Source organism: Maylandia zebra, linkage group LG10 (genome assembly GCF_041146795.1).
Source record: "Maylandia zebra isolate NMK-2024a linkage group LG10, Mzebra_GT3a, whole genome shotgun sequence".
Taxonomy (NCBI): Eukaryota; Metazoa; Chordata; class Actinopteri; order Cichliformes; family Cichlidae; genus Maylandia; species Maylandia zebra.
The window spans coordinates 20,475,198-20,499,772 of record NC_135176.1 but is presented as its reverse complement, the minus strand read 5'-3'; the positions used below and the strand labels follow the sequence as shown (position 1 = coordinate 20,499,772).

General features: G+C 38.8%; 2 protein-coding genes across 3 annotated transcripts; both read left to right on the top strand.

Moving 5' to 3' along the window:
- The first annotated feature begins 6,946 nt into the window (after positions 1–6,946).
- LOC101473695 (cytokine receptor common subunit gamma) lies at positions 6,947–12,138 on the top strand. Its single transcript, XM_004550318.5, has 8 exons — positions 6,947–7,041; positions 7,473–7,563; positions 8,184–8,350; positions 8,543–8,685; positions 8,781–8,946; positions 9,245–9,341; positions 11,166–11,226; positions 11,678–12,138. The coding sequence occupies exons 1-8, from the start codon at positions 6,975–6,977 to the stop codon at positions 11,918–11,920; spliced, it is 1,035 nt and encodes a 344-aa protein (XP_004550375.2). The 5' UTR covers positions 6,947–6,974; the 3' UTR covers positions 11,921–12,138.
- A 3,718-nt stretch (positions 12,139–15,856) lies between these two features.
- LOC101472820 (sorting nexin-12) lies at positions 15,857–21,714 on the top strand. Of its 2 annotated transcripts, XM_076889332.1 has the most exons (5): positions 15,857–16,280; positions 17,716–17,811; positions 18,101–18,225; positions 18,542–18,632; positions 19,172–21,714. In XM_076889332.1, exons 1-5 carry the CDS (start codon positions 16,116–16,118, stop codon positions 19,175–19,177), a joined length of 483 nt encoding a protein of 160 aa, XP_076745447.1. In that variant the 5' UTR covers positions 15,857–16,115; the 3' UTR covers positions 19,178–21,714. The 2 variants fall into 2 exon arrangements, with proteins under 2 accessions (XP_076745447.1, XP_004550371.1); XM_004550314.2 differs by lacking the exon at positions 19,172–21,714 and having other exon boundaries at positions 18,542–19,136.
- The last annotated feature ends 2,861 nt before the right edge of the window (positions 21,715–24,575 follow it).

Genomic DNA, 24,575 nt, shown 5'->3' with positions numbered 1-24,575 from the left:
AAATATATTATATTATCTGTTGTAACCCTCAAATTGAATGGTAATGTAACAGAACCCATTTTTTACATTTTCACTAAACTAAAACATCACTACTTCCACGTCTAATTGTCTGTGATGGAGATGGAGTAAACTGGATTCGCACTCCGTGCCCAGCGAATTATTCAATAAAGACTGCATAAAACCTTGTCTGTGTGTTGTACTATGCTTATTTTACAGGACATTAAAAGTCCAACTTCAAATGTCAGTGTACATCATTTCAGTCTATATTTTTGAAAGCAGTTTCCTCTGACAGGAAACCCACAAAACTCTATAGCACGAGATGTTATGACATCTCGTGCTACGGATGAGTAGTAATTTGACCTGTTAAAAGGGTCGGGATTCTTTAATATTCTTTTGCATAAATAATTGACAGACTTGTCCAAATAAGAAGAAGTTTAATAAGAAGAATAAGAAGTAACATCAAAGTAAACTGCAACCTTTTAGTGTCACACCTGTGCTAAATGAGAGTTTGTTTTCACCTTTGTGTCATTGTGATAAAAAACATCAGATGTCTTTGACTTGAAGCATTGCATTTGGATCCAACAGATATACCCGTAATATAAAAGACACCCTTACAAAAAACCCTTAAAAATATTAAAAACGTTAACACAGATGTTACGTTCTCTCTACTTTGTTTTTCTTCTGTTAAAATAATTAAAATACAGGGAGTTGGGGCTCATGTGAAAAGGAAAAGACCATCTCTGAATCAAGGGTGGGGTCTAAGGGTACATCTTTCTCCGTCTTACAATGCTGTGATTGCAGCCATTCCCCAACTCTCTGTGAATGGCACTCCTGGCTATTGATCAACAGTCTTTGATCAGTGGTTGTTGATGAATGGTCAAGAAACTCAACACACAGCCCGGTGGTGCTAGTTTCAGTCATTGTGCAAATGTTCAATTTATAAGATTGGGGAATCAGCTGAGATGAGTGAAGCTGAGTCACTTGGATGAGGGAAGAAACGTTTCTCCCACTGATGCTACATCCAGATGAAGAGAATCAACTTTTTGGGAATACATCGACTTATTTCTCTTTTTAAAGTTGCATTTTAAAAAAGGTTTTAAAAATCTATTGTTTTATTTGGAATTCGAAAATGATTTTTAAATGACATTTTTATTAAGGGTTAAATTCTTTTTTGCGAAATCAATTTGAAGTATTAACTGTGAAAAAGTGATTTACAAATATTTTTTTATTTTAAATTCGTTTATTTAATAATAAATTACTTTAGTAATATTTCAATTAAATAAATAAAAAATTTATTTACTAATGAATATTTTATGGCACAATTCATTATTGAAGGACAAAATTCTTTATTTTGATGCGTGTGGCTCTTCTGGTCCTCCATACCAAACAGCAACAGTTAAAGGTAAACTTGAACCTCTACTGTTAAAATCCTGTTTTAGTGCGCCATGATGCCAGCCAGACTGCTTCTACTTCTCTGTCTTATCGGACCTGTGTTTGCTGAAAAAAAAAAAGCCCTGGTAAGCTATTATGGTGTTGTTTTTTTTAATGTAACATGAGGTGATGTCCTTTTTTTTTAAGGTCTACTGATTGTCTAGTGTTGACGTACATAGTCCAAATGTGGTCTTTCTGGACGACTTTTCAATGTCAAATTTTAATACTGGTTCCGTAGTCCCACATTTCCAGATAGCGGAGGATATGTTTTATACGGGTTACCAGTTAATTTATTCTGTAGCTCTATTTACACCTATGTATTCGTTTCTAGTTATCAGTTATGGGAAAATGATCTGGAACAGTATGCCTCCTTCTGTAATGGGACGAGATCATAATAGCTAGGTGTGAAGAAATGCTGAGTAATCAGCGGACATCTCCAAGATGGTGCGGACTCTTGATGCTAAAACAAAAGTGAGCAGCTGTACGGTGAATTTGGAGCAGAAATGTCCCCAAAATCTGCGTGCATTGGCCACCGGTCATTTATGGGTTCAAAATAATGACATGAGGCTGGAATAAAATGTATCCATCAAATGGTAGAGTTTATTATTAGATGCAAGACACTAACACACACCAACTAACTACTCTAAAAGCAACTGGCTTCCTTTTACACTCTACCTGCTTCAGGCGAGCATCTGGAATAACCCAAGTGTGAGGGTAACAAAACAAATGGAAAAAACAAACATCCACATAAATAAACACCAAACCAAAATATAACACAAAGAAGACAAATTTACATATTTCCAGAGTCTTACAAACACTTTAATCCCCCCACCCCCACCCTTCTTCAACTTTCACACACTGTCATTTAAATACTAGTCAAATGTCAAACTCCATTAACCTAATAACGAATCGTGAAACCATCAGTGTGTTCCTTTTTTATCTAGCTTTTGAAATACTAGTCCCTCATAAACTAATAAAAATACAGGGAATGGTGATGGAATCCCCGGTCTACATTACAGTGACATATTTTCTAAAAAAAAAATAAAATCCACTCTCGCCCCCAGCAGCGGTCTTTATCCTTCAAGCACAGGTCCTGTTTCAGATGCCTGGGAGCTTGAGGGTCCTGCGCAGTGTCTTAGCTGTTCCTAGGACTGAGGTCTTCGGGACAGAGATCTCCAGTGTTGTTTCTGGGATCTGCTGGAGCCACTCACCTAGCACTCCAGTTACCACTGGGGCCACTGTTACATTGACGCTCTGCATCACCTGATGTATTCGTGGATGTTTGTTGGCTCATCCTGGATTGTGATGCTGACACTTACCAGTCCTCACCCTCCTTCCTTCCACTTAGCATACAGCCTGCTGGTGCTGGACTTGGGGTGAAACCCTCAAAGAGCTTTCTGGTTTTGATGTCAGTGGCTTCGAGCTCCTCCTTTGGCCTGCTTATTATCTCAGCAGGGTACCTGATCATGGACAGGTGTTGATAGCTCGGATCTTGTTCTTACCGTTCAACTGACTCCTCAGGATTTGCCTGACCCTCTGCAGGAACTTAGTGATTGCAGCTTTGCTAGCTGCCTCTTCATAATTCCCGTTTGCCTGTGGGATCCCCAGGTACTTGTAGCTGTCTTCGATGTCTGCAATGTTGCCTTCTGGTAGTTCGATCCCCTCAGTTCTGATGACCTTCCATCTCTTCGTTACCATTCGACTACACTTCTCCAATCCGAATGACATTCCAATGTTGTTGCTGTATATTCTGTGGTGTGGATCAGTGAATCAATGTCTCGTTGACTCCTGGCATACAGCTTGATGTCATCCATGTAGAGGAGGTGATTGACAATTGCTCCATTCTCTGGTGGGTATCTGTAGCCAGTCTGTCAACGATCTCACTGAGGGGGTTCAGGACTATGCAGAACAGCAGTGGGGACAGCACATCTCCTTGGTAGGTCCCGCACTTGACGGTGACTTGTGCCTACGGGCTTGTAGTTGTCAGTGCGCCCCAGGGTGGCTGTGGCTACAATGTAGCTTGCCATCACCAGTGAGTGAATGTGTGTGTGAATGGGTGGATGACTGAATGTGTAAAGCGCTTTGGGGTCCTTAGGGACTAGTAAAGCGCTATACAAATACAGGCCATTTACCATTTGATCTCTAGTGTTCTACGCCACATCCCCATTTAGTTCCTGATAAACTCTCTTATGGGTCCTGTTTATCTTGTATAGTTGTAGGCATTGCAGGATCCAGGTGTGAGGCATCGAGTCATAGGCCTTCTTGCAGTCAATCCAAGCAGTGCACAGGTTGGTCATCTTAGTCTTGCAGTCTCAGGTGACTGCTCTGTCTACCAGTAGCTGGTGTTTTGCTCCTCTGGCTATTCCTTTCTGTGCCCCACTTATGTATTGACCCATGTGGCTGTTTTTATATACACAGCTCAATAAATAAATAAATAAATAAAGGGAACAGATAAACAACACAATGAAACTCCAACTCAATCACACTTTTGTGAAATCACTGCCAGAGCCCTGCAAAGTGACCTCCAGCAGACCACAAATGTGCATGTCTCTGCTCAAACAGTCAGAAACAGACTCCATGAGAGTGGCATAAGGGCCCGACGTCCACAGGTGGGGGTTGTGCTTACAGCCCCACACTGTGCAAGACGTTTGGCATTTGCCAGAAAACACTAAGATTGCCAACTTTGCCACTGGCGCCCTGTGCTCTTCACAGATGAAAGCAGGTTCACACTGAGCACATGTGACAGAGTCTGGAGAAACCATAGAGAACGTTTTGCTGTCTGCAACATCCTCCAGCATTACCGGTTTGGCAGTGGGTCAGTAAGGGTGTGGGGTGGCATTTGTTTGGGGAGGGGGGCACACAGCCCTCCATGTGCTCGCCAGATACCAAGATGAGCTCCTCAGACCCCTTGTGAGACCATACGCTGGTGCAGTTGGCCCTGGGTTCCTCCTAATGCAAGACAATGCTAGACCTCATGTGGCTGGAGTGTGTCAGCAGTTCCTGCAAGACAAAGGCACTGAGGCTATGAACTGGCCGGCCCAGACCTGAGTCCAATTGAACACATCTGGAACATCATGTCTCGCTCCATCCACAAACGCCACGTTGCACCACAGACTGTCCAGGAGTTGGCGGATGCTTTAGTCCAGGTCTGGAAGGAGATCCCTTGGGAGACCATCCACCACCTCATCAGGAGCATGCCCAGGCGTTGTAGGGAGGTCATAAAGGCACATGGAGGCCACACACACTACTGAGCCTCATTTTGACGTGTTTTAAGGACATTACATCAAAGCTGGATCAGCCTGTAGTCTGTTTTTCCACTTTAATTTTGTATGAATCTAAATCCAGACCTCCATGGGTAGCTACATTTGATTTCCATTGATAATTTTTGTATGATGTTGTTGTCAAAAAATTCAGCTATGTCAAGAACAAAGTATACGAATATTTCATTAATTCAGATCTGGGGTGTCTTATTTTTGGGTTCGGTTTATTTGTTTGAGCTATGTGTGTGTGTGTGTGTGTGTGTGTGTGTGTGTGTGTGTGTGTGTGTGTGTGTGTGTATTTTTATAGTCCTATATATTGATCCTAATTTGTTTTTTTTGTTTTTTGGTCATCAAACATATCTACACGCACTGTATGACGAGGCATTACCTGTATTCTGTGAAGCTGTGTATGTGCAGTTTGCAATGCATGATATACTTTGACACTGTGCAATTATTGATTATTGCACAGTAAATATTTGGAGACTATCAGAGAGGGGAGGCTGGTTTGGACACGTACATTTTGTCTGCACACAGGTGCCAAAATATAAGAATCACAAGGGTCTAAAATCATTTTCTAAACTAGTTTTGTCAATTGAGCTTTTATTTTTGTATTTATCTGGCAGACATTTATTTAACATACGGTCAGAAATAACGGGAAAGTTCATATATTTCTGTCAGATAAGGAAATGTGGACTCATTGTCACCAGTACACTGGTGACGTCACTGTTTTGATAGACAACAAATAAACACAGACCAGAGAACTTGAAACTCCTCTTTGTTATAAGTTCCAGTCAAAGTAGGTGTAGACAGAACCACATAGTGTCATTATGACACACAGACATAGACACACAAAGTCAAATCAGTAAATGCCACACTGCTGCAGCTGTCAAAAAATGTCAAAATGAACTGTAAGGTCTCTACTTGTGAACCCGCAGACGTCGACCAAGTGAAAGGTGCTATGTGTGAGTGTGTTGAGTTTAAAGTAAGTATTTTATCTGAACATTTGTACTTCATTATAACTGTGGTTAGAACAGAGATAGCACAGTTCTTAAAAACGCTGCGTTTCCTCTCCAAAAAACAGAATACGGCAGTAAAAAAAACCACAGCAATTTACACAGAAAGCCCCCGATCCAGTTTGCTGTAAATGAACCAAGCTGAGCTAACTGTTGTCTGTGGCTTCAAACAGCAAATGTTAGTTTAAATATTTATCTGAGATGTGGGAGTTGACGGCTGCTGTTTGATGAAATGAATGTAAGAAATTAACTCATTTGGTTAAACAGGTTAAAATTATAAAATTGCTTATGTTTATGCTGTGCATGAACATGGACACTACATTTCACAATGTGATTCTGATTTGTCCATCATTTCTCTTTCATCAGAAAAGAATACATACAGGACTCGTAGACTGTAAAGAAAATCTTAGCTAAACCAACAAGATCCACCTTAAGCTCACTTTGGCAGCAAATGATAGTAGAAGTGCAGAGAAAATGTAAGACTGGCTGACTAAAAACAGAACTATTTCTTGAACGATTCAATAAAGATTGCATAAAACCTTCTCTGTGTGTTGTACTTATTTTACAGGACATTAAAAGTCCAACTTCAAGTCTAGTGTACATAGTTTCAGTCTATATTTTTGAAAGCAGTTTCCTCTGACAGGAAACCCACAAAACTCTGAAAGTGACACTGATCGAATGTTATGACATCTCGTGCTACGGATGAGTAGTAATTCAGCTAATTTGACCTGTTAAAAGGGTCGGGATTCTTTAATATTCTTTTGTAATTGACAGATTTGTCCAAATAAGAAGGAACATAAAAGTAAACTGCAACAGTTTAGTGTCACACCTGTGTTAAATGACCAGAATGAGTTTGTTTTCACTTTTGTCTCATTGTGGTAAAAAATATCAGATGTCTTTGAGTTGAAGCTATTGCATTTACATCCAACAGATAATACCTGTGATATAAAAAACACCCTTAAAAAAACAAAAATATTAACAGAGATTTTACCTTCTCTCTACTTTGTCTTTCTCCTGCTAAAATGATTAAGACAGCTTATATACATTAAGTAATCATGACATCCAAAAACTTGATTTAACCTCTTAACTAGAGTTTTATTAACTATTAACTTTATGAACTATGAAAGTATGAAGACTGTGTATCTGCCATATAGTGACATAGCCGTGCTACAGGCACCAATACATTGACAGGAAGAGAAGAAAAAAAAACCCCACAAGACACGGTGATATTTCAGTGTCGATGCGGGCTTACATCCTGTTTCTATTCGCCATGATGTCGACAAGATTACTTCTACTTCTTTATCTGACTGGACACGTATTTGCCAAAAAATCACAAGGTAAGAGCATATGAAGATGATCGAATACGTTTTTTAAAAAAATACAAGACATTCGCAACATCGGTAGGAAGCGTCGTAAACCTGTGTCGACATCTTTGAAAGTCGATCGCTCTACTTTTGTTATATTACATTAACTTATATCCCAAACACTATCATTCAATGTATATTTGAGAAGTTATTTGTACCTTGAGATATGAATGAACACTATCTATATTAAATTCAGGTTAATGCAGAGCCTTCCTTTATTAAGCACGTTTTGTGAGAATTTCCCCTCCAGAGCACGGGGCTCTTACTTCCTTGTCTTTGAGTGTATGACTGTACTACTATCAGTCTGTTGCCCTTTGTGTAGGTTTCATATATATGCCTAACCATCATTCATCGTTTTAGGTTTTATCTTTCATTGATCTCAAATCTATCATGTTTTTTAACAGATGTGGATTGCTTGGTGGTGAATCTAGATTATGTTTCCTGCAAATGGAATAAGACCGGGACTCCTGAGGTCAACTACACCTTCTACAGCAAGTGCGTAGTTGTTGATAATAGCACCAACACATCTTTGTAATGTCTTCTAAAATTAATCAGACTATAATTAAATGTTGTACTTGAGTGAAAGATGTGATGAAAATCTATTTTACTCTCAGCATTAACAGTAAAAGACATTTTCTACCTTTTCTGAACTACAACCCCAATTCCAAAAATGTTGGGATGCTATGTGACATGAAAAGAAAAACAGAATAGAGTGGTCTCATAAGCACTATATTTTATTCACAATAGACCATAGAAAAAACTGAGAAAAAAGTTTCATTTTAAGAAAATATTAAGAAATTATTAAGAAAAATATCAACTACTTGGGTAACAGACCTGGAATATTTATTAGGCATGAAAGAAGTTCATAGTAGAAGAGTCCGGGTGTTGAAGCGGCCTGCCTGCAGTCCAGACCTTTCAACAACTGAAAACATTTAGAACATCATGAAATGAGAAATATGGCAAATAGTTTGGACTGTTGAGCAATTAGAACTAGAACTAATAAAGTATTAAACTTGAGATTACATCATATTTAAGATCATATTGATTGTATCTAAATATGATACGTCTGCATGCTTTTCTTTGTTGGAATAGTTATGTTTTTGATTCATCTACAGGTTGGGCAATGACCAATGGAAAATATGCAACCACTATTTGACAGAGAACAACATGAACATTGGATGTAACCAGCAGGTAGATTCGGGAGATAGATTCAAAACATTTCGAACTCGACTGACAAATGGGAGCGAAAATTTTGAGAAGGGTCACGAGCTTAAAAAACAAGGTATGCATATAACCTGGTATTAACTTTGAGTTTAAAACAATAAATCAATTAATGAAGGGATCATTATTAGAATTAATGGGACGTTTTTTACACTTTACACAGTAACTTAAAGGAAAATTGCTGTTAGTGTTCTGTCATAAAAGTAAATTGGCATGCCTCCTCATGTTATTGCCTATTTGTATACTTCTCCAGTCAAGTTAAACCCACCAACCAACCTGACTGTCCTGAATGGGTCGGACTTTAATCTGTGGTTTTACTGGAACCACACTTCTCCTGCTCCCTTACACTGTGTGGAGGGTGAGGTCCGCTTCAGGACAAACAACAATAACTGGGATGTAGGTTTCTTTCATCCTTTTTAATTCCTTTATTTTTTCATCTCTCTTTGTTCTCTCCCAGTCTAATGTTTTCTCAACTCCGTCTGATTTTCCAGTTCTCTAAAGTTAGCGCCGGGATACAGAAATACTGCATCAACTTGCCCTCAAGCAGTTCCCGATATGAGCTGCAAGTGCGGAACAGAATAGATGATTCCTGTGGAGAGTCCATATTCTGGAGTGACTGGAGTGAGCCTGTGGTCTGGGGATCCAACAACAGCACATGTAAAACTACTTCATAGATATTCTTAGTGGCATGGTGAAACGATGTCTGCCAGTGAATATAGGGTCATCTTGGGGGGACAATTAGCTCTGCAACAAAACACTAATAATAATGATCAGTTAAAATGTTTGAACACTGCAAAGAAATCATAGGTAGATTTTGTTTCTTATTCAACAACTTTCAAACTGGGATTCAAACAATTATTAAAACTTAAGTGGCTCTAATGTTGCTTCCACACTGCACAAAACATTAGAATTAAGCATTCATACAAATAACTTCCTTCTTTTTTCTTCTTCAAAGACTCTAAAGATTTGATGTCTCCGTGGACGCCGGTGATATATCTGGTGGGTGTAATCAGTTTCATCCTGCTGGCCATGCTATTAATGCACCATGAAAGGTGGGTTTTTCCATAACTCAAATGATTGCTCTATGATCAGATCACAGATCCAGGTGGTGTACCATGTGATTTTGTGACAGCCACAGACTATAATTGCAGTGTACAATAGCACATAAAGTTGTTGTTAACTTGTATACTTTTATATATACCTACGCACTTTTATACTTACTTTTCTGTCATTTAAATATTTATCTTTTATCTGTTTTGAACTTGTGAAAACACAGTTAAAAGTCAAAAATGTATGCCCTTCTTCACATTTTTCAAAATCATCCAGTGGGCCATATTGGAGCCTTTGCCTGGCCGATTCGGGCACTCAAGCCTTAGGTTTGACACCCCGGACTTACTGTATCAGTACAGCAAATGTAAACAAATAATTAACAATTAATATATCCACTGTGCACTAGTGTATAAAATCTAGGCTGCAAAAAAACCATCAACCAAACACAAATGCAGATCACTTGTCCAAAACGAGTGCAAACGCGTGACCCAAAGAAAAGATTAAAGATCGTTTTTAGATGGTATCAAAGGCTTGTTGTCTTGTGGAAAGTTTCCATTGCACAACATCTGACAGATCTCACACAACCCAGGAAACACACAACATTTCTGAAGGCAGAAGACCACAGTACACAGAGACGCCTACAAGACTAAATTCTGGTACAGGAAGATGTGTTTTGACCAAAGATCCCTTCTAAATGATCTGCAATCATGCAAAGTTACAAACATTCCTTTTTTAATTACTGTTACCATTGCTGATGGTAACCCAGATTTTTCTCAGTTGTCAGTACAGACATCAAACCATTACACATTATTCACTATACATTCATCATAAATTGCTACCCTGAATCACCTTCATCACGCCCCTGGTTATCCCACGATGTATTAGGATCAGCTCATAGATCATTTGGATGTATTTTATAACTCTATGACTGCTTCTCTAAACAAATTAACAACAATATATACCTATAACAATAAATGCAAACACAGGGAACTTTACTGTGGCTAAATTTTATAATATGGATGCTGATAACCAAGGTCTAGCTTTGAAACTCTTACTTTCTTCAAAATTACACATTAGTTATTTGATCTATAAAAGTCTGACCTTAAATAACCTTCAAATAATACGAAAAGGAAAATGCTTGACGTTAAACACACCTGTGAAATAAGCTAAGCCTACAAAGTTTCCTTCCAGAAACACTGAAACAAATTAACCAGCAAAGCAATCAAAGAACAGACTTTACAGATAACGCAATGTGTTACACGCTGTGCATTTTGGAAACTTTTCCAAATTGACTTCATTCATTCATAAAGTTCCCGAAGTATATGTGACACGGACAGCTGCAGACTCAAAGAATATTTTAGATCAGCAATTTGACTAGATCTGAGGCCACTCTGTTGTTTAGGCCTGTCAGAACATCAGAATATCATTACGTCAGTAAGGACACAGTGTAAAAATGTGCCAAACACATAGAGCTCCCTGCTGTGGCGATTACTTGTGAATATGGGGGATTATTAGCTTCCACATGACTACCATTAATTATTTTTAACAATGGTTGGAGAGACAGATTGCATTGTTAATTAATCAAAAGCTATGTATGTGTTATGGGATATAAATATTTTATTTCTAAAGATCACAGTTATCATCCATCTATGGGGGGGACTGGATCTGGAGCATTTTGCACCTTTATATCGGATGATCCTGACCTTAATGTCAAAAGCTGTCTGCCAGCCACGCTCAGTTGGAGTTCTGAAACCAACAAAGTCTAATGCAGTTGTTGCTGTTTGATGATAATGTGAATGCTAAAGATTTCTTTACCTCCCATACAGGCTCAGAATCATCCTCGTCCCTGTGGTTCCCAAGCCATCTCCATTCCTGCATAACATCGAGGTCAGTGGCATCCAGAGTTCTGTCCACTCCCTGAAATTCCCAGTCTTACAAGGGTTTTATATAGTTGTTAATATGAATTTGGAAAGCTATTGAAGTTACTGGAAGAATTAAATGGCAAATGAGCTTCTACATGGATTTTAGTAGCTTTAATGTTAACACTTGCATCAAGATTCATGACAATTAGTTCAGTAGCTGTTGATTTATGTCATTGATTGGACTAAAGAACAGCTTGGTTTACATCTTCTGGATACCTTGAATGTCTGTAGATGTTCAGGCAATCAGTTTAACAGATTTTAATATCTCTGGATCAAGAGTTGGACGAAAAGCCTGACAATAGTGCCACTTAATGGCTAAAAATAGAAATACTCTTGTGTTTGAGTGATTTTGGTCATCAAAATCTGGGGAAGCAATTATTCGTTACAAGTGAGGTTTTTTTTCTCTCTTTTTTAAGGATTGGTTTCAGTTCTCCAAAGGCCTGAAAGACAATTTTAAACCGGACTACAACGAGCGTGCCTGCCCTGTGCGTGAGTACAACTATGTCTCCCAGTCTGATGTGGTGAGCTCCGACGGCTCCACCTGCTCTGTCACCACCGACCAAACCGACTGCTCCATCGAACACGATCCAGAAGACCTGTCCGCCCCCTTTCCCTCTAACCCAGTTTCATCTGAGGAGGTGCAAAAGGCTTCTGTTTAGGAGCCATGTTTGGATTTCACAAACATGAATCAACAAACCTCCTGCCTGATTGCAAGAGATACCTTAATTTGACCAAATAAATGGTAGCCCAATAGTTACTATCAGAATAACCCCAATAATTGGTTCAGGAATTTAATTTGAACAATGCCTATTATACAGGTAAAACCAAAGCATCCGATTAAAATTTTAGAAGTTAATAAAGTTCATAAAGACTTTAATATGTTTCTAAAATCCTTGTGTAATTTATGGTTACTCTTGAAAACATTGTTTAGACTCTAAATATTTGACTAATTGAGGCTTTGACGTACGTATAATCCTTTGTTGACTTCCGAAATGAGCACCAGGAACTGTTCTCATATCCAATCCCTCAAATGTTTTTTTTTTAATCTTTTTTTAAATTTTTGTTTTCTTTTTAAAGCAAGAACGATTGTTAAAGTGTTAATTTGGAGAGACGCAGTATTGTATCCTGTAAGCTGGGCTGAAAGTAATTACATATTAATACATACAAGCCCAACTTTACTCAGAAAAAAGCAAGGAGTTTAACTTAAGCAGCAATGTTCCCTCTAAGCTGCGCACATGCGCAATTGCGCACTGCTGGCACGGTCTCTGCGCACAGAAATTCTGCGTTGGGCACAAAAGAAATCTAACCTGAATTGAAATTAAAATTAATACTTTAACAATTCTGTTTCGCAGTGTTAGTCAGTAAGTGACTGGGAACGATGCCACCTTATCCCATAGTCCAGCCAATAATGCGTATATGCGCAGCCAATCAACGTGGTTGACAGGCTATGACAGCGTCCTTATGTGCCGACACCGGTGTTTTAGCTAGCAAAGGGGCGTGGCTGATGTGGAGAGAAGCCACGTTAATGACAAGGTGTACAACCATTGGAGATGTGAGCAGGACAGACGGAACAATTGACGGAAAAATTGGGGACTTTATAGCAGTTTTTAAATTGTGTTGATAGGCCACATAAAACCAGGGTTGTGATAAAAAATATATGAAATGTTTGGTTTTCTTCCTGAATACTGTCATTGTTTATATTTACTGCAGGAAGAAACGGTTAAATCGGCGTTTTATAAGAAAAAAGGCTCGAAAGCACTCTCCACCTGTGAGCAAAAACAAACCCCACTCCCCTCTGCCTTTCCTATTCGTCCAAAAAAGTACCATGTCAACCAATCAAAAATGATATGGCAACGTGGCATCTAGTTGTTAAGAAAGGGGGGAGTTTTAGGAGTGATGGCGGTGTTTTGAGATGTGAGAGATTTGCAACGTTTAGCGCAAATCTTGTGTCGTTAGTGTGTAGTGTAGTCAGTAGTTTTGTTGTGTGTGTCAGAACAATGAGGCGACTGCTGAATGTTACAGGTGTTACAGCAGTGATACATCTCCTGTTATCAGGCCTGCAGGTATCAGGCTGTTGTTCTCCTTTATCTCATAGTGGACAGAAATAATTTTTTGGAGTGACACAAATAATTTTTGTGGCATCAGATTTGATGCAGAACAGCTGATTGTTCTGTAAATAGTTTGAAATGTTTATTTAAAAACGCCTTGGCTGCATTTAAAAAATAGCTGCAAAAACGTTGTTGTTCGCCAAACTGAGTTACTTTTTTGAAGAAGTAACTATATAATTAATTGCCCAGCATTGGTCTTTATATACTGTATTTTGGAGACAGAGTTACAGGACTCTCTCCCAGACCACAGACTCATAATACAAGTAAGAGCTTTATAAAAATTAAAAAAAAATTAAAAAAAAAGAAAGAAAGTTGTGTTTTCGAAATTGGAGTTCAAGTTATTTTTACTTCCAAGTGTTAACATACTACACAGGTCATGAACAAGATTTTTTTACATTTCCATTGTAAATGGGCTAAAGCAGTTAATTAAAAGTAGTCTAACATAAATGTAAACGCTGTAATTTGATTATTTTAATAAACCATGAAACTTGGATGGATTTGATGCCGGCGTGACCACAGTGCACATGTCTGATGTCGCTCACAGTGGTCCAAGGGATCGCTCAGGGAGTTTGTGCGTTCGCTCAGACATGTGAAAAATTAGAGGGAACATTGTTAAGCAGTGCAGCTATGACCAGGAGGAAAACCCACAATAAAAATAAGTAAAGGTCTTTGTGCTTCAGGGCAGCTTACAATAGCTTTTTTATTCTACTCTGAAAACTGACCTTGGAAATATTATTATATTTTTGATAAATATTCACATTTTGAGCTTACTGAAAAAAGTGTAGAAATATAAACTTACATATGTATACTTTGCTCAATAATCTTTTTTTGTCATATGTAAACTGTTAAAACTGTAGAATAAGTAGGGAAGAGCAAATATTGCCTGCAGATTTGGACAATTTGAAAACATGATATCTTAGGCTACGTCCACACCTACCGAGTATTTTTGAAAATGCAGATTTTTCTATGCGTTTGCACCTTTCATCCGCACGTAAACGGCGTTTCGGTCACTGAAAACTGAGATTTTTAAAAACGCCTGCCAGGGTGGATATTTTCGAAAAGTCCGTTTTTGCATTTACTGTGGATGAGGAAAACGGAGAAAACGCAGCGTCAAAGGTGTGCGCCTTTTTTGACGTCACACTGTGCGCCACGTTATTGTTTCGGTGAAATGAATTTCTACAATGGCAGACTTACACAAAATACTGTTACTTGTACTCTCTGCAGTGTTTAAATGCTTACATATACACACACAGTTACTGTCCCTCCACACATAGGACTCAGTTCTGCTTCTATGCGCCATCTTTGTTTACTCTTTCCCGTCCAGGCTTCTAGACTTTATAGGCGATCTGGCTCAAGAGTTGGGAGTTCACCTTGTAATCGGAAAGTTGCCGGTTAGAGTCCCGGCTTGGATAGTCTCGGTCGTTGTGTCCTTGGGCAAGACACTTCACCTACCGCCTACTGGTGGTGGTCAGAGGGCCCGGTGGCGCCAGTGTCCGGCAGCCTCGCCTCTGTCAGTGCACCCCAGGGTGGCTGTGGCTACAATGCAGTTGCCATCACCAGTGTGTGAATGAGTGGATTCACACACTGGTGCTTTGGGGTCCTTAGGGACTAGTAAAGCGCTATACAAATACAGGCCATTACTTATGATTGGCCAACATTTCTACAAGGTTAGGAATATGTCGCCACCTGTTGCTTTGGCATGTTCGTAGCAGCGTTTTTCTTCAATTTTGCGTTTAGGTGTGGACAGGATTTTTTTTTTTTAAAAACACAAACGGAAAATCTCCGTTTTGAAAAATACCCGTGTAAGTGTGGAGCCTTAGCATTTTAACCAAACATCTTACTGTTACTGTTACAGTATATAAGGGAGTGGCACTCCAATTTCGTTGTACTCTGTACAATGACAATAAAGGCTATTCTATTCTATTCTATATCATTTAATGATACAATCGTTTACTCGCTAATAGTGTTATTGTAAAACTTATGCCGAAAATGTTTTGTAACAGACAAACAAATAGATGTGTTTTGCCATCATTCATACTCTTCTAATATCACACTTTGTCATTAGTTAACAACCAAATTATCATTTTGTTGATTTAAAAAAATCGTTTTATCATTTTTATAAACATGTGTAACTGCTATGTTCTTTCTCAAAACATTGAGAAAACAATAATTTCCTCTACCTGTATACAAATATAACTTCAATGATATCTATTTAAAACAATTTTGTTGTACTTTTTCTTTGCCTTAATGTTTTTGTTACCTTTATTTTTGTGTCATATATATTTTTTGCTAGCTTGCACATTACCTCTCTCTGGTCCTTGTACGTCTCTACTTCTGTTTTTTTTTTTTTTTTTTTTTTTACATAAATAAATAAATACAAATACTGTGTTTTGTTTTGTGTTTTTTCATCAAAACTTTAGTCCTGTGAATTGCTCTACTGTAGCGATGGGTATAAAAGAAACCCAGTACAATCAGCAATATCTGTGTGTCCATTAGAGGGAGTGCGGAGTGTCCCGCACAGTACGGAACTGAGTCAACGCATTTTTCTGATTCAAGAAGGGTAGGGTAGGGCGCAAGGCGGCTGGCCCCCGCAAAGAGAGCTACACAAGTCGGCTACTTCCCCAGCTGAAGCGGTCAGCTATCGAAAGCAGTTGATGTCTTCAGATGACATTTAAGACTTCACTGTGTATTTAGTTGGTTTGACGCTAATTCTCCGTTGGTCGTCTGAAAATCACAACCCGACAAAATGTCAGATCCTGTGGTGGCCGACACTCGCCGGTTGAATTCCAAGCCCCAGGACCTGACTGATGCTTACGGTCCCCCCAGCAATTTCCTGGAGATAGACGTTTATGATCCACAAATCGTTGGAGTCGGACGGGGCCGTTACACAACTTACGAAGTTCGCATGAGGGTAGGTATCGAGGCGTAAACCTCAAACACCTTGCAGCATTAGCTTTTGGCGCTAAGCTAACTCTTAATTACAGTACCGATGCTAGCCAGTTAGCCACGGTCACCGTGCCGTTACGTTGTCGCTATTCGTCGTAGAGTAGCTCGAGGTGGGGCGCGAGTAAAAATCGAGCAGCTGGGACTGTCAGCGGCCTAGCTAACATGTAGAAGTTTCTTGAAGGTATGCTAAGGTGCAATTACGGGAATGTAAGCAGTGTCACTAGTTCAAAGTCAGTACCGTAGTTTTTCCTCAGCTTACAGTATTGTTTGTGAGCTAGTCTGCGTTAAGTAAAAGGAAACTAAATAAAACATTAAAACAAAACCAGGAATTTCCAGCAGACTCCGGGAAGCTAACTGCTAGCTATATGTGATAATGCGCTGTAAAGTAAATTAAGACTGATTTAATGTTACATTGTTTGTCTGTCTGGATTTCTAGAGCTAAATACATCAGTGGATAGTATCTGGATATATGAAGGAGTAACCAAACGTTATTCGTACATATTCTTCGACAGTTTCATATTGATATTCAGAGAAAAGCTGAATGAAAAAGGCTAACAGTGTTGGTGTTTTTCTAAAAACCGTAGAGCAAAACGCATAAAAGTGTTTTGTGATTATTGAAATATGAAGAGGTCGAGTTAAATGTTGGGTTTTTTCTATAGTGTTGCAAGGAAGTTTACGGTTCTCTGTAAAGTGGCTTTTATTTGACTGTTGTGAAATTGTGTAAGTCAAATTTAATGTAACAGTCACAAGTTTTAACTAACTTGTTCACTAGAAAGACGGCTAAGCTTAAAAGAATGTGAGACGTGGGAAATCACTAACACAGCTAATTCTAAGGACGTTTCAGGAAGCTGATTCAGTGACACAACACAGACGCACTATAATTGTGTAATTGAATGTTAACGTGCCTGCCTTTCCTGCAAATCATCATTTTGTGGCACTGTGGAGAGTCTACCTTGCACAATATGAACAACTTACTGTTCTCAGTGCTTGAAAATTGTAATAGACCATGGTAGGGAAGATTGGGTCAGGGGCCTGTGGTTAACTAATAATTACCAAAAAGCCATATCAGTCCAATTAACCCTCACTGGGATCAATAGTGGAAAGCAGAGGGTCGCTGCAGTCATAATCTGTGCTTTTACAAGTGGCTTTAATTGCTTTTCAAATAAACAAAGTATAGATAAATTTTTTTCTGTACAGAACAAACCTTTGCCAGTTATTAGCAGATCTGATTTGTAGCCAGATAAAAGATGAGTTAAAGCTTTTAGTGAAATAGGGGAAGAAAACTGATAATAGTTGGAATTGTAGTGCAGGTCCTTTCCTTACATATCAGTTGCCATCTCATGCAGATGATTGAATTTCAAATTAACCAACATGTTTTGTTTTTTGCCTTCTCTTTGTAGACGAACCTTCCCATTTTCAAATTAAAGGACTCCTGTGTGAGGAGAAGATACAGCGACTTTGAGTGGTTAAAGAATGAGCTGGAAAGAGACAGTAAGGTGAGTGAATAATAATTAACAATGTAAGTGCAGAGATTGCATTGTGTGACTTGACCATATAAAATAAGTAATCTGATTATTATTATTTTCTGAAACAAAAATATGGTGATTAAAATGTTTACATGCGCTTGCACGGCTATTCTACATGAAATTGTTATGAGGGCCCAAATTTGGCGGTGGAAATGTCTACGGTGTTGACTTTGTTTCATGTTGAGTGTGGACTTTTTTCTCCTTCTTTTTTCTTTTTTTTTTTTTTCCTGTTCTTTGTGTCGACCCCTGCCTCCTTCAGATTGTTGTACCACCTCTGCCGGGCAAGGCCCTGAAGAGACAGTTGCCCTTTCGCAGTGATGAGGGTCTTTTTGACGAGTCATTCATTGAGGAGCGAAGATCGGGCCTGGAGCAGTTTATCAACAGGTCAGTTAGTCACAAAATTACATTATAGGCGGGAGTCTTGGGTGGAGGGAGACGCGAGCAAGACTTCATTGTGTTTTTTCTATCGCTGAACTTGTATCAAAGCCATTGCTGTCGTTTCTTTAAGTTTTTCTATCCACTTTAGTGAGCTGTTTGTTGTCAAAATTGTGTAGCCCAACACAAGGCTTAATCTAATCTGTGCCTGGGAAAGGAGAACCAAGCAACAAATCCATGGCTGCTTTTCCACAGCGTTCCTGAAAAGCATTTTAAAATGAGCAGAGAGTGAGTTTACAATGTTTGTTTCTGTGTTTCTGTATAGAATTGCAGGTCACCCCTTGGCCCAGAACGAGCGCTGTCTTCACATGTTTCTTCAAGAGGAAACCATTGACCGTAACTACATTCCTGGAAAAGTACGACACTAGGGTTATTGAGGGATACGGGCAGTTGGGGGTTAAACTGTTGGGGCTGTAGAACGGACTGCCTCTTGCCTTCTCTTCCCTCCTAACTTCTCTTAATCTCTCTCTTTGTCTGTCTCTTTCTTTCACTCTGTGGATATTATTGCAAAGTCATATCGTCTTTATCTTGGAGTTAGAGCATGAACTTTGGCAACACATAGAACATGTTGACGATGTTTCAGACAACTTTGACTCCTCTCTTCCGTGTGCGTTTATTTTATAACTGTATATTAAGAAAAGCACCTGTCAGTAGCATTCATAATATCGTTAATATTTGGCACTAAATAGTAATTTGCAGGAATGGAAACGGTGTACGATACATTCAGACTTTCCACAGATGAGTGTCATATATTCATGATTGTAATATAATGTGAATAAAGTAGAATAACGTCTAAATATGTGTGCTGGAGCTAATGTGTACCATAAGGATGCATGCAGACTGTAAATGAGAATTCTGATCCTGTTTTGTTCTTTGTTTTTGTTTTATTTTTTAGGTATGAATGAAGTAAGTTTGCTTTATTTTATTCTGTCTCTAAGAGCTTTCTGGAATTAAAGGTGGTTGCATGGGCACTAACAAGACCAAAGGCGATAGTTCACAAATACTTCAGTAAAACAAAACTTAATACCACATGTTAACAGAGATCTGACTGCAATCTGTCATTTCACTTTGTAAGTACAGCCAGACGTGGTCTCTGGTGCATTATAAAAACATGTTATCTCCCCCCCCCCCCCCCCCCCCAAAAAAAAAGGATAATGTGATTGTGGTGTGTTGCAAAGGTGACGGTACTCTGCAAGCCAGTTTTCAAGCGTTTCTTTTCTAACAGTAACCACTAATGTAAATGGGGTTTAATAAGAGTGCTGAAGTTAAAGTGTTTCTTCTAAACTGGCTTGCAGATGTTTCTCATTCCACAAATATCAGGCCAGTGGAAAGACAAACCACCACTAGTATATGAGTTATGTGAACTATTGTTTAACAGGGATTAAATACTGTACATCACCTACAACCTCAGCTCTTTTAAGACATTTCTTGTCAAACTAATTCAGATACACTGTCATTATCAATCACACTAATCCCTGGCTGCATGGCACACTTGCACGCTTTCTTTGCAGTACATTTGTGTTAGCCTCGCTGATCAAACTCTTACACGACTCTGATCACAGTTATGTTGCTATACCTGTTGATTCTGATCTATTTTTTTTTTCTTTTCTTTTTTTGTTAAGATGTTTTTTGTTTTTCTTTTCAGACTTGGATACTGTACATTTGTACAGAAATATCTACGTCTGAAAAACAAATCGGCCAATTGTACCATCATGTAAACCTTGACACAATATGTCCTGCATTTTGTGTACCAATCAAATGTTTACATGTGCAGTTCATTAGACAAAGTTTATGACTAATGAACTAAATCAGTTGAAGTTATTGTCCATACATATGGCAGCAAAAAAAAAAAGCTGCTTATTGGTCACATAAGTCTTAAAACGGACAGCATCATGGCATATTTTGGCCCCCCCCCCCCCCCCCAAAAAAAAAAAAACCAAAAAAAAAAACTACGTTGCATGATGCTTGTTGGTGGCATGTGCTGCACAGAAGCTCAGGAAAGCACTTCGCTTATGGAAACTGCATGAACTCCTCTGTAATGTACCATGTTAAGCTTGTATTAGATTTGCAATCACAACTTCTTTACCTGCCTGACTGATTGAATAAGAGTCACTTATCTTTCAGTCCAGAAAGGTTTTAGAGTAGAAATGGTTCTCCTGATCTCCCGATGCAAGTAAAGAGTAGAAGTTTGCACGTCCAGGGTAATTCCTTATTATTGCCTTATATATCTATACTACTATTAAATGACAGACACCCCAGTGTTGCACTTCTCTTCAGTGTTTTGTTTTTTGTTTTTACTGTTTGGCTGTAAAGCTCAAGCAACTCTAAAAACTGCATGGTACAGATTAAACGGGTCTGTCTTGTAAGTGAGACGTTGAGTCTCAACGGGACTACCTGTGTAAATAAACGTTTAAAATGTAATGATGATCTGAGAAAAGCTTAGTTGGTGAAAAATGATGCAAAAGAACAGGAGCTGTCATACTGTATGGACCCAGCCTCATCTGGTCATCATGTGATGCTTTCTGCAGATAATCACATTAGTCAGCGTTTATCATTAGGCTCTATTTAAAAGAGTGTCAGTCAAAGAACACTGTCGATTGCACGTTGGTGTATCATTTCTCATGTTTTTTTTTTTTTAATCTCTCCCTTTCTCTCTCACTGCAAAGACGGTACAGTCTGCTGCACCTGCCCCGTGTACATTTATTTCTACATCACGTCATAAAGCTGATGTCAGACCTCATAAGTGTCAACGATGTAGAGAAAACACAGCTTTCTGTTCCTGGAATGAAACTTAAGAGATCCAATGTATAAATTGTTTGATGTTGTATCTTCATTCAGTCATTCCACTTACTGTATGTACACTATTTTTGATCTAATAATCAGTGAGGAAAACCATATATCTTTTTAGCCATTTTTTGTTTGTTTGTTTTTGTTTACAATGATTGTTTTTGGAATGTCTTCTTTTTTTCTTTTTTTTTTCTTCCATTCGATTACTTTAAAAAGAAAGTAATTTCTTGCTCTTGTTTTCTTTTGCTAGCTGAGATGTGATTTTGATGATGACCTCCCAAAGTCAAGCAACATGTAGCATCATAAAAATGATGGCGACTCCAGTCACTCCAGTCGCTGTTTTCTCCCCTGAGTTTGATATTTCTGGACATGCTCTTACACAGGATTGTTTCACAAATACTTGTTGAGTTGGGCAAATAACCGTGTCTAAGCACTGTGATAAGAGATTTGTTATATGAACAGACATTCATTGTTTAAAGGCAGTAACAGCATTTGGTTTATTGAGCTATAAAATGAGGCTTGATTTTCTTTTTTCTTTTCACCTGTATTCTTCTTTCTCTCAGCATTATCGTGAAGTGTATTAATACGTTGCCATCATTGCAGGAACTTCATTGTTAATTCTGTCCACTAATTAAATTTCCTGCTGCCTGCTGTGTGCTGTCTCTTTTGACTTTTACAGCAGAGAAATGGGAGCAAAAGTCAGGAAAAAAAAAAGTCAGGTCAGTGAGCAAGAGTAAGTCAGAGGAGATTAAATGATTGTAGGCTGGCAGGTCTTAAGTTATTCTTTATATCTTTAGATTTGTTCTTGTCATTTTTTTTAAAAGTGGACTTGAGGATTAGTTGTTCAGGATTTCTGAAAGACCAGGATATTGGTTGCATTTACGGGGAATAGTTTCTTTTTGTGGGGATAGGTTAATTGGATAATCCAAATTGCCACTAGGTGTGAATGTGCGAGTGAATGTGAGTGTGAATGGTTGTCTGTCCCTGTGTGTTAGCCCTGCGACAAACTGGCGACCTGTCCAGGGTGTACCCTGCCTCTCGCCCTATGACAGCTGGGATAGGCTCCAGCGCCCCCCGCGACCCTGAAAAGGATAAGCGGAAGCGAATGGATGGATGGATGGAGTTTCTTTTTGTTTTTGAACTACTTAACACTGAGCTATGATTAATTCAAGCATAAAAAGGCACCTAACCCAATGAGCTAGTGTTGTTTACACATGAAAGCCAATTTGTTACCAGCAACCTGGCACAAAAAAAACATTTGTTCCCAATTTTTTGTTAAGTATGAAAACAAACTGACAATCATGAAATTGCACTTTTGCATCAAGGTGATTCACAAACAGCTATTAGCTGAAAACTTGGCATATATTATGGCATGCAGTGTGTCCTTAAAAAATGAGGAGAAAAAACGGTGGCAGTTTAAAAAAAAAAACTACAAGCAGAAATGAATAATTTGTGAAAGTAATTTCCATAAGAAATCCAGCAAAGACCTGACATAGGACCTGAGAGATACATCTGACGCTTCAGTTGCTCGATCTACTGTTCGCTGCGGCCTCGTCATGTCTTAGTGAAAGGGTGGCCGTCAAGAGGCCATTCTTAAGAAAAGGAAATGGGGAGAAAAGGCAGGTAATTTGTTATGCCATATTATACAAAAGATTTCTGGTTTTAAAGGAGATGATCAATATGACGTCCTCTGTACATATTGTCAGGAAAAGGTACAACAGTGACTGCAGCCATCTGTAAAACACGGTAAAAGCTATGGTTCAAGGTGATTTTGATCCACCATGCAATACCATCTGGAAAGTTTCAGGTTTGCATCCACTTTGTTTTTCCCCATGTCAGTGATCCCAGACACACTGCTAATGTTGTAAAAGCATAGATAGAAAACCACAAAAAAGCAGGTTCAGAGCCCAGATATCCTCCTTATCGAAGTATTGTGGGATCATCTTGACAGAGAATGCTACAAAAGGGAGAAACATCCAAGGAAGAACTTTAAATGCCTTCAAGAAGCCCGAAGACTACCAAACTTGTCCAGAAGGCCGCATAAAGAAGTTAGAACGAAGCTTGGCTAAGAGAGTTCAGGCTGTGTTGAAGAATAAAGTGGTCACACCAAGTATTGACTTTTAAGCTTGATAGAACTCCTGTTTTCCTAGTAAAATATAAAGAAATTAAGGGTGGCTCAAAAGACTTTTGCAAGTGGTAATTCTCTGGATGAAAGTATCTTCTTGATGTCAGAGGAGAATGGGCAGACTGCTTCGAGCTGATAGGAATGCAAAAGTAATGCAAATGGGAAAATGACAACTCTTTACAACCAAGATATACAGATGAGCATGTCTGAATGCACAAGATATCAAAAAGTAAACAGATGGACTACAGCCACGCTGGGTGTTACTTCTGTCAGCTAAGAACAGGAAACTGAGCCTACAGTTTTCACCAAAATTAGACAAGAGAAGATTGCCTAAGTCTTGATTTCTGCTGCATTCTGATGGTAGGATAACCATTTGGCGTAAACAAAAAAATGGCCTTAAACAACACGAAAGCATGGATCCATCCTGCCTTGTATCAGCAGTTAAGTTTGTACCTAATGAAGTGGCCAAGGAGTGTATAACGTTTAGTTGTAGTCAGTTTACACTGCAGGTTTGGAGAAAACTGGAACTCAAACTGCCAGACTACTTTCAGCAAAGGTTTGTCAGGGTGTTTGTAATTCTCATTAGCATAAGCAACAGTGACCTAAAAGCTTGTTTTTATCTGTGACACACATGACCACACAAAGCTGCCACAATGTTGATACAAACAAACAAAATTTAAGCAGAGAAAAAACAGCATGTAAGTGTGTATGCATGTATGCATACAAGTCGTTTTAGGTTTTACCTAAGACGGTTTTTAAAGTCCTCTAATCGTTTTCTTGTTGAGGTTGTTCTTCAGGAAATGCCGGGATTAAACGGCGTAGGGAAATTCTCGCCACAGGTGGATTAACGTTGTCCCAGAATCTTGTGAGCTGCAGGTGATCCAAAGTAGGCATGACTGTAATTAGACACAACTGTTTCCACATGAATAAAAATAAGTCCAGTAGGTTCATAGAGAGCACAGCCTGTGTGCTACACAAGGCTGGTAAAAGAACACTGCCAGTGTTTGATTAACAGTGCAGAGTTTTGCGTTCTTAAATTAGTTTTTAGAGGGTCTGCTATTTGTAAATTATACAAAATCCCTCTTTAAGTGTGACACGCGTGCTGTTCTATACCTGTTACACTAATTGTAACATTACAGCACTCACTCACCAAAAGATTCACAATAGATGTTAAAATTGTTCCAAAATTAGAATCTTTTAGTGAACTAAAGAATGTGCCTGAACAATGACATGCATGCAGCGGCCATGACCTTCCTCATCTGTGAGCACAGTGACCTATAGAAGACGTGAGCTTTGAAGTGTTGGCCTTGTCCTGAGTAATGATAGTGTGCAGACAGGATGGGCACGCAGGGCCAAAGCAGAGATTAGGTGGTGTTTGGTTAGTCGT

What these genes read in the sequence shown, in the direction of transcription:
- LOC101472820 (XM_004550314.2), top strand. Translation starts at nt 16,116, where the DNA reads ATGTCAGATCCTGTGGTGGCCGACACTCGCCGGTTGAATTCCAAGCCC. An exon ending in CTTACGAAGTTCGCATGAGG is followed by an intron (nt 16,281 to 17,715) that starts GTAGGTATCGAG and finishes TTCTCTTTGTAG; the next exon opens with ACGAACCTTCCCATTTTCAA. An exon ending in CTGGAGCAGTTTATCAACAG is followed by an intron (nt 18,226 to 18,541) that starts GTCAGTTAGTCA and finishes GTTTCTGTATAG; the next exon opens with AATTGCAGGTCACCCCTTGG.
- LOC101473695 (XM_004550318.5), top strand. Translation starts at nt 6,975, where the DNA reads ATGATGTCGACAAGATTACTTCTACTTCTTTATCTGACTGGACACGTA. An exon ending in ATTTGCCAAAAAATCACAAG is followed by an intron (nt 7,042 to 7,472) that starts GTAAGAGCATAT and finishes GTTTTTTAACAG; the next exon opens with ATGTGGATTGCTTGGTGGTG. An exon ending in CTATTAATGCACCATGAAAG is followed by an intron (nt 9,342 to 11,165) that starts GTGGGTTTTTCC and finishes CCTCCCATACAG; the next exon opens with GCTCAGAATCATCCTCGTCC.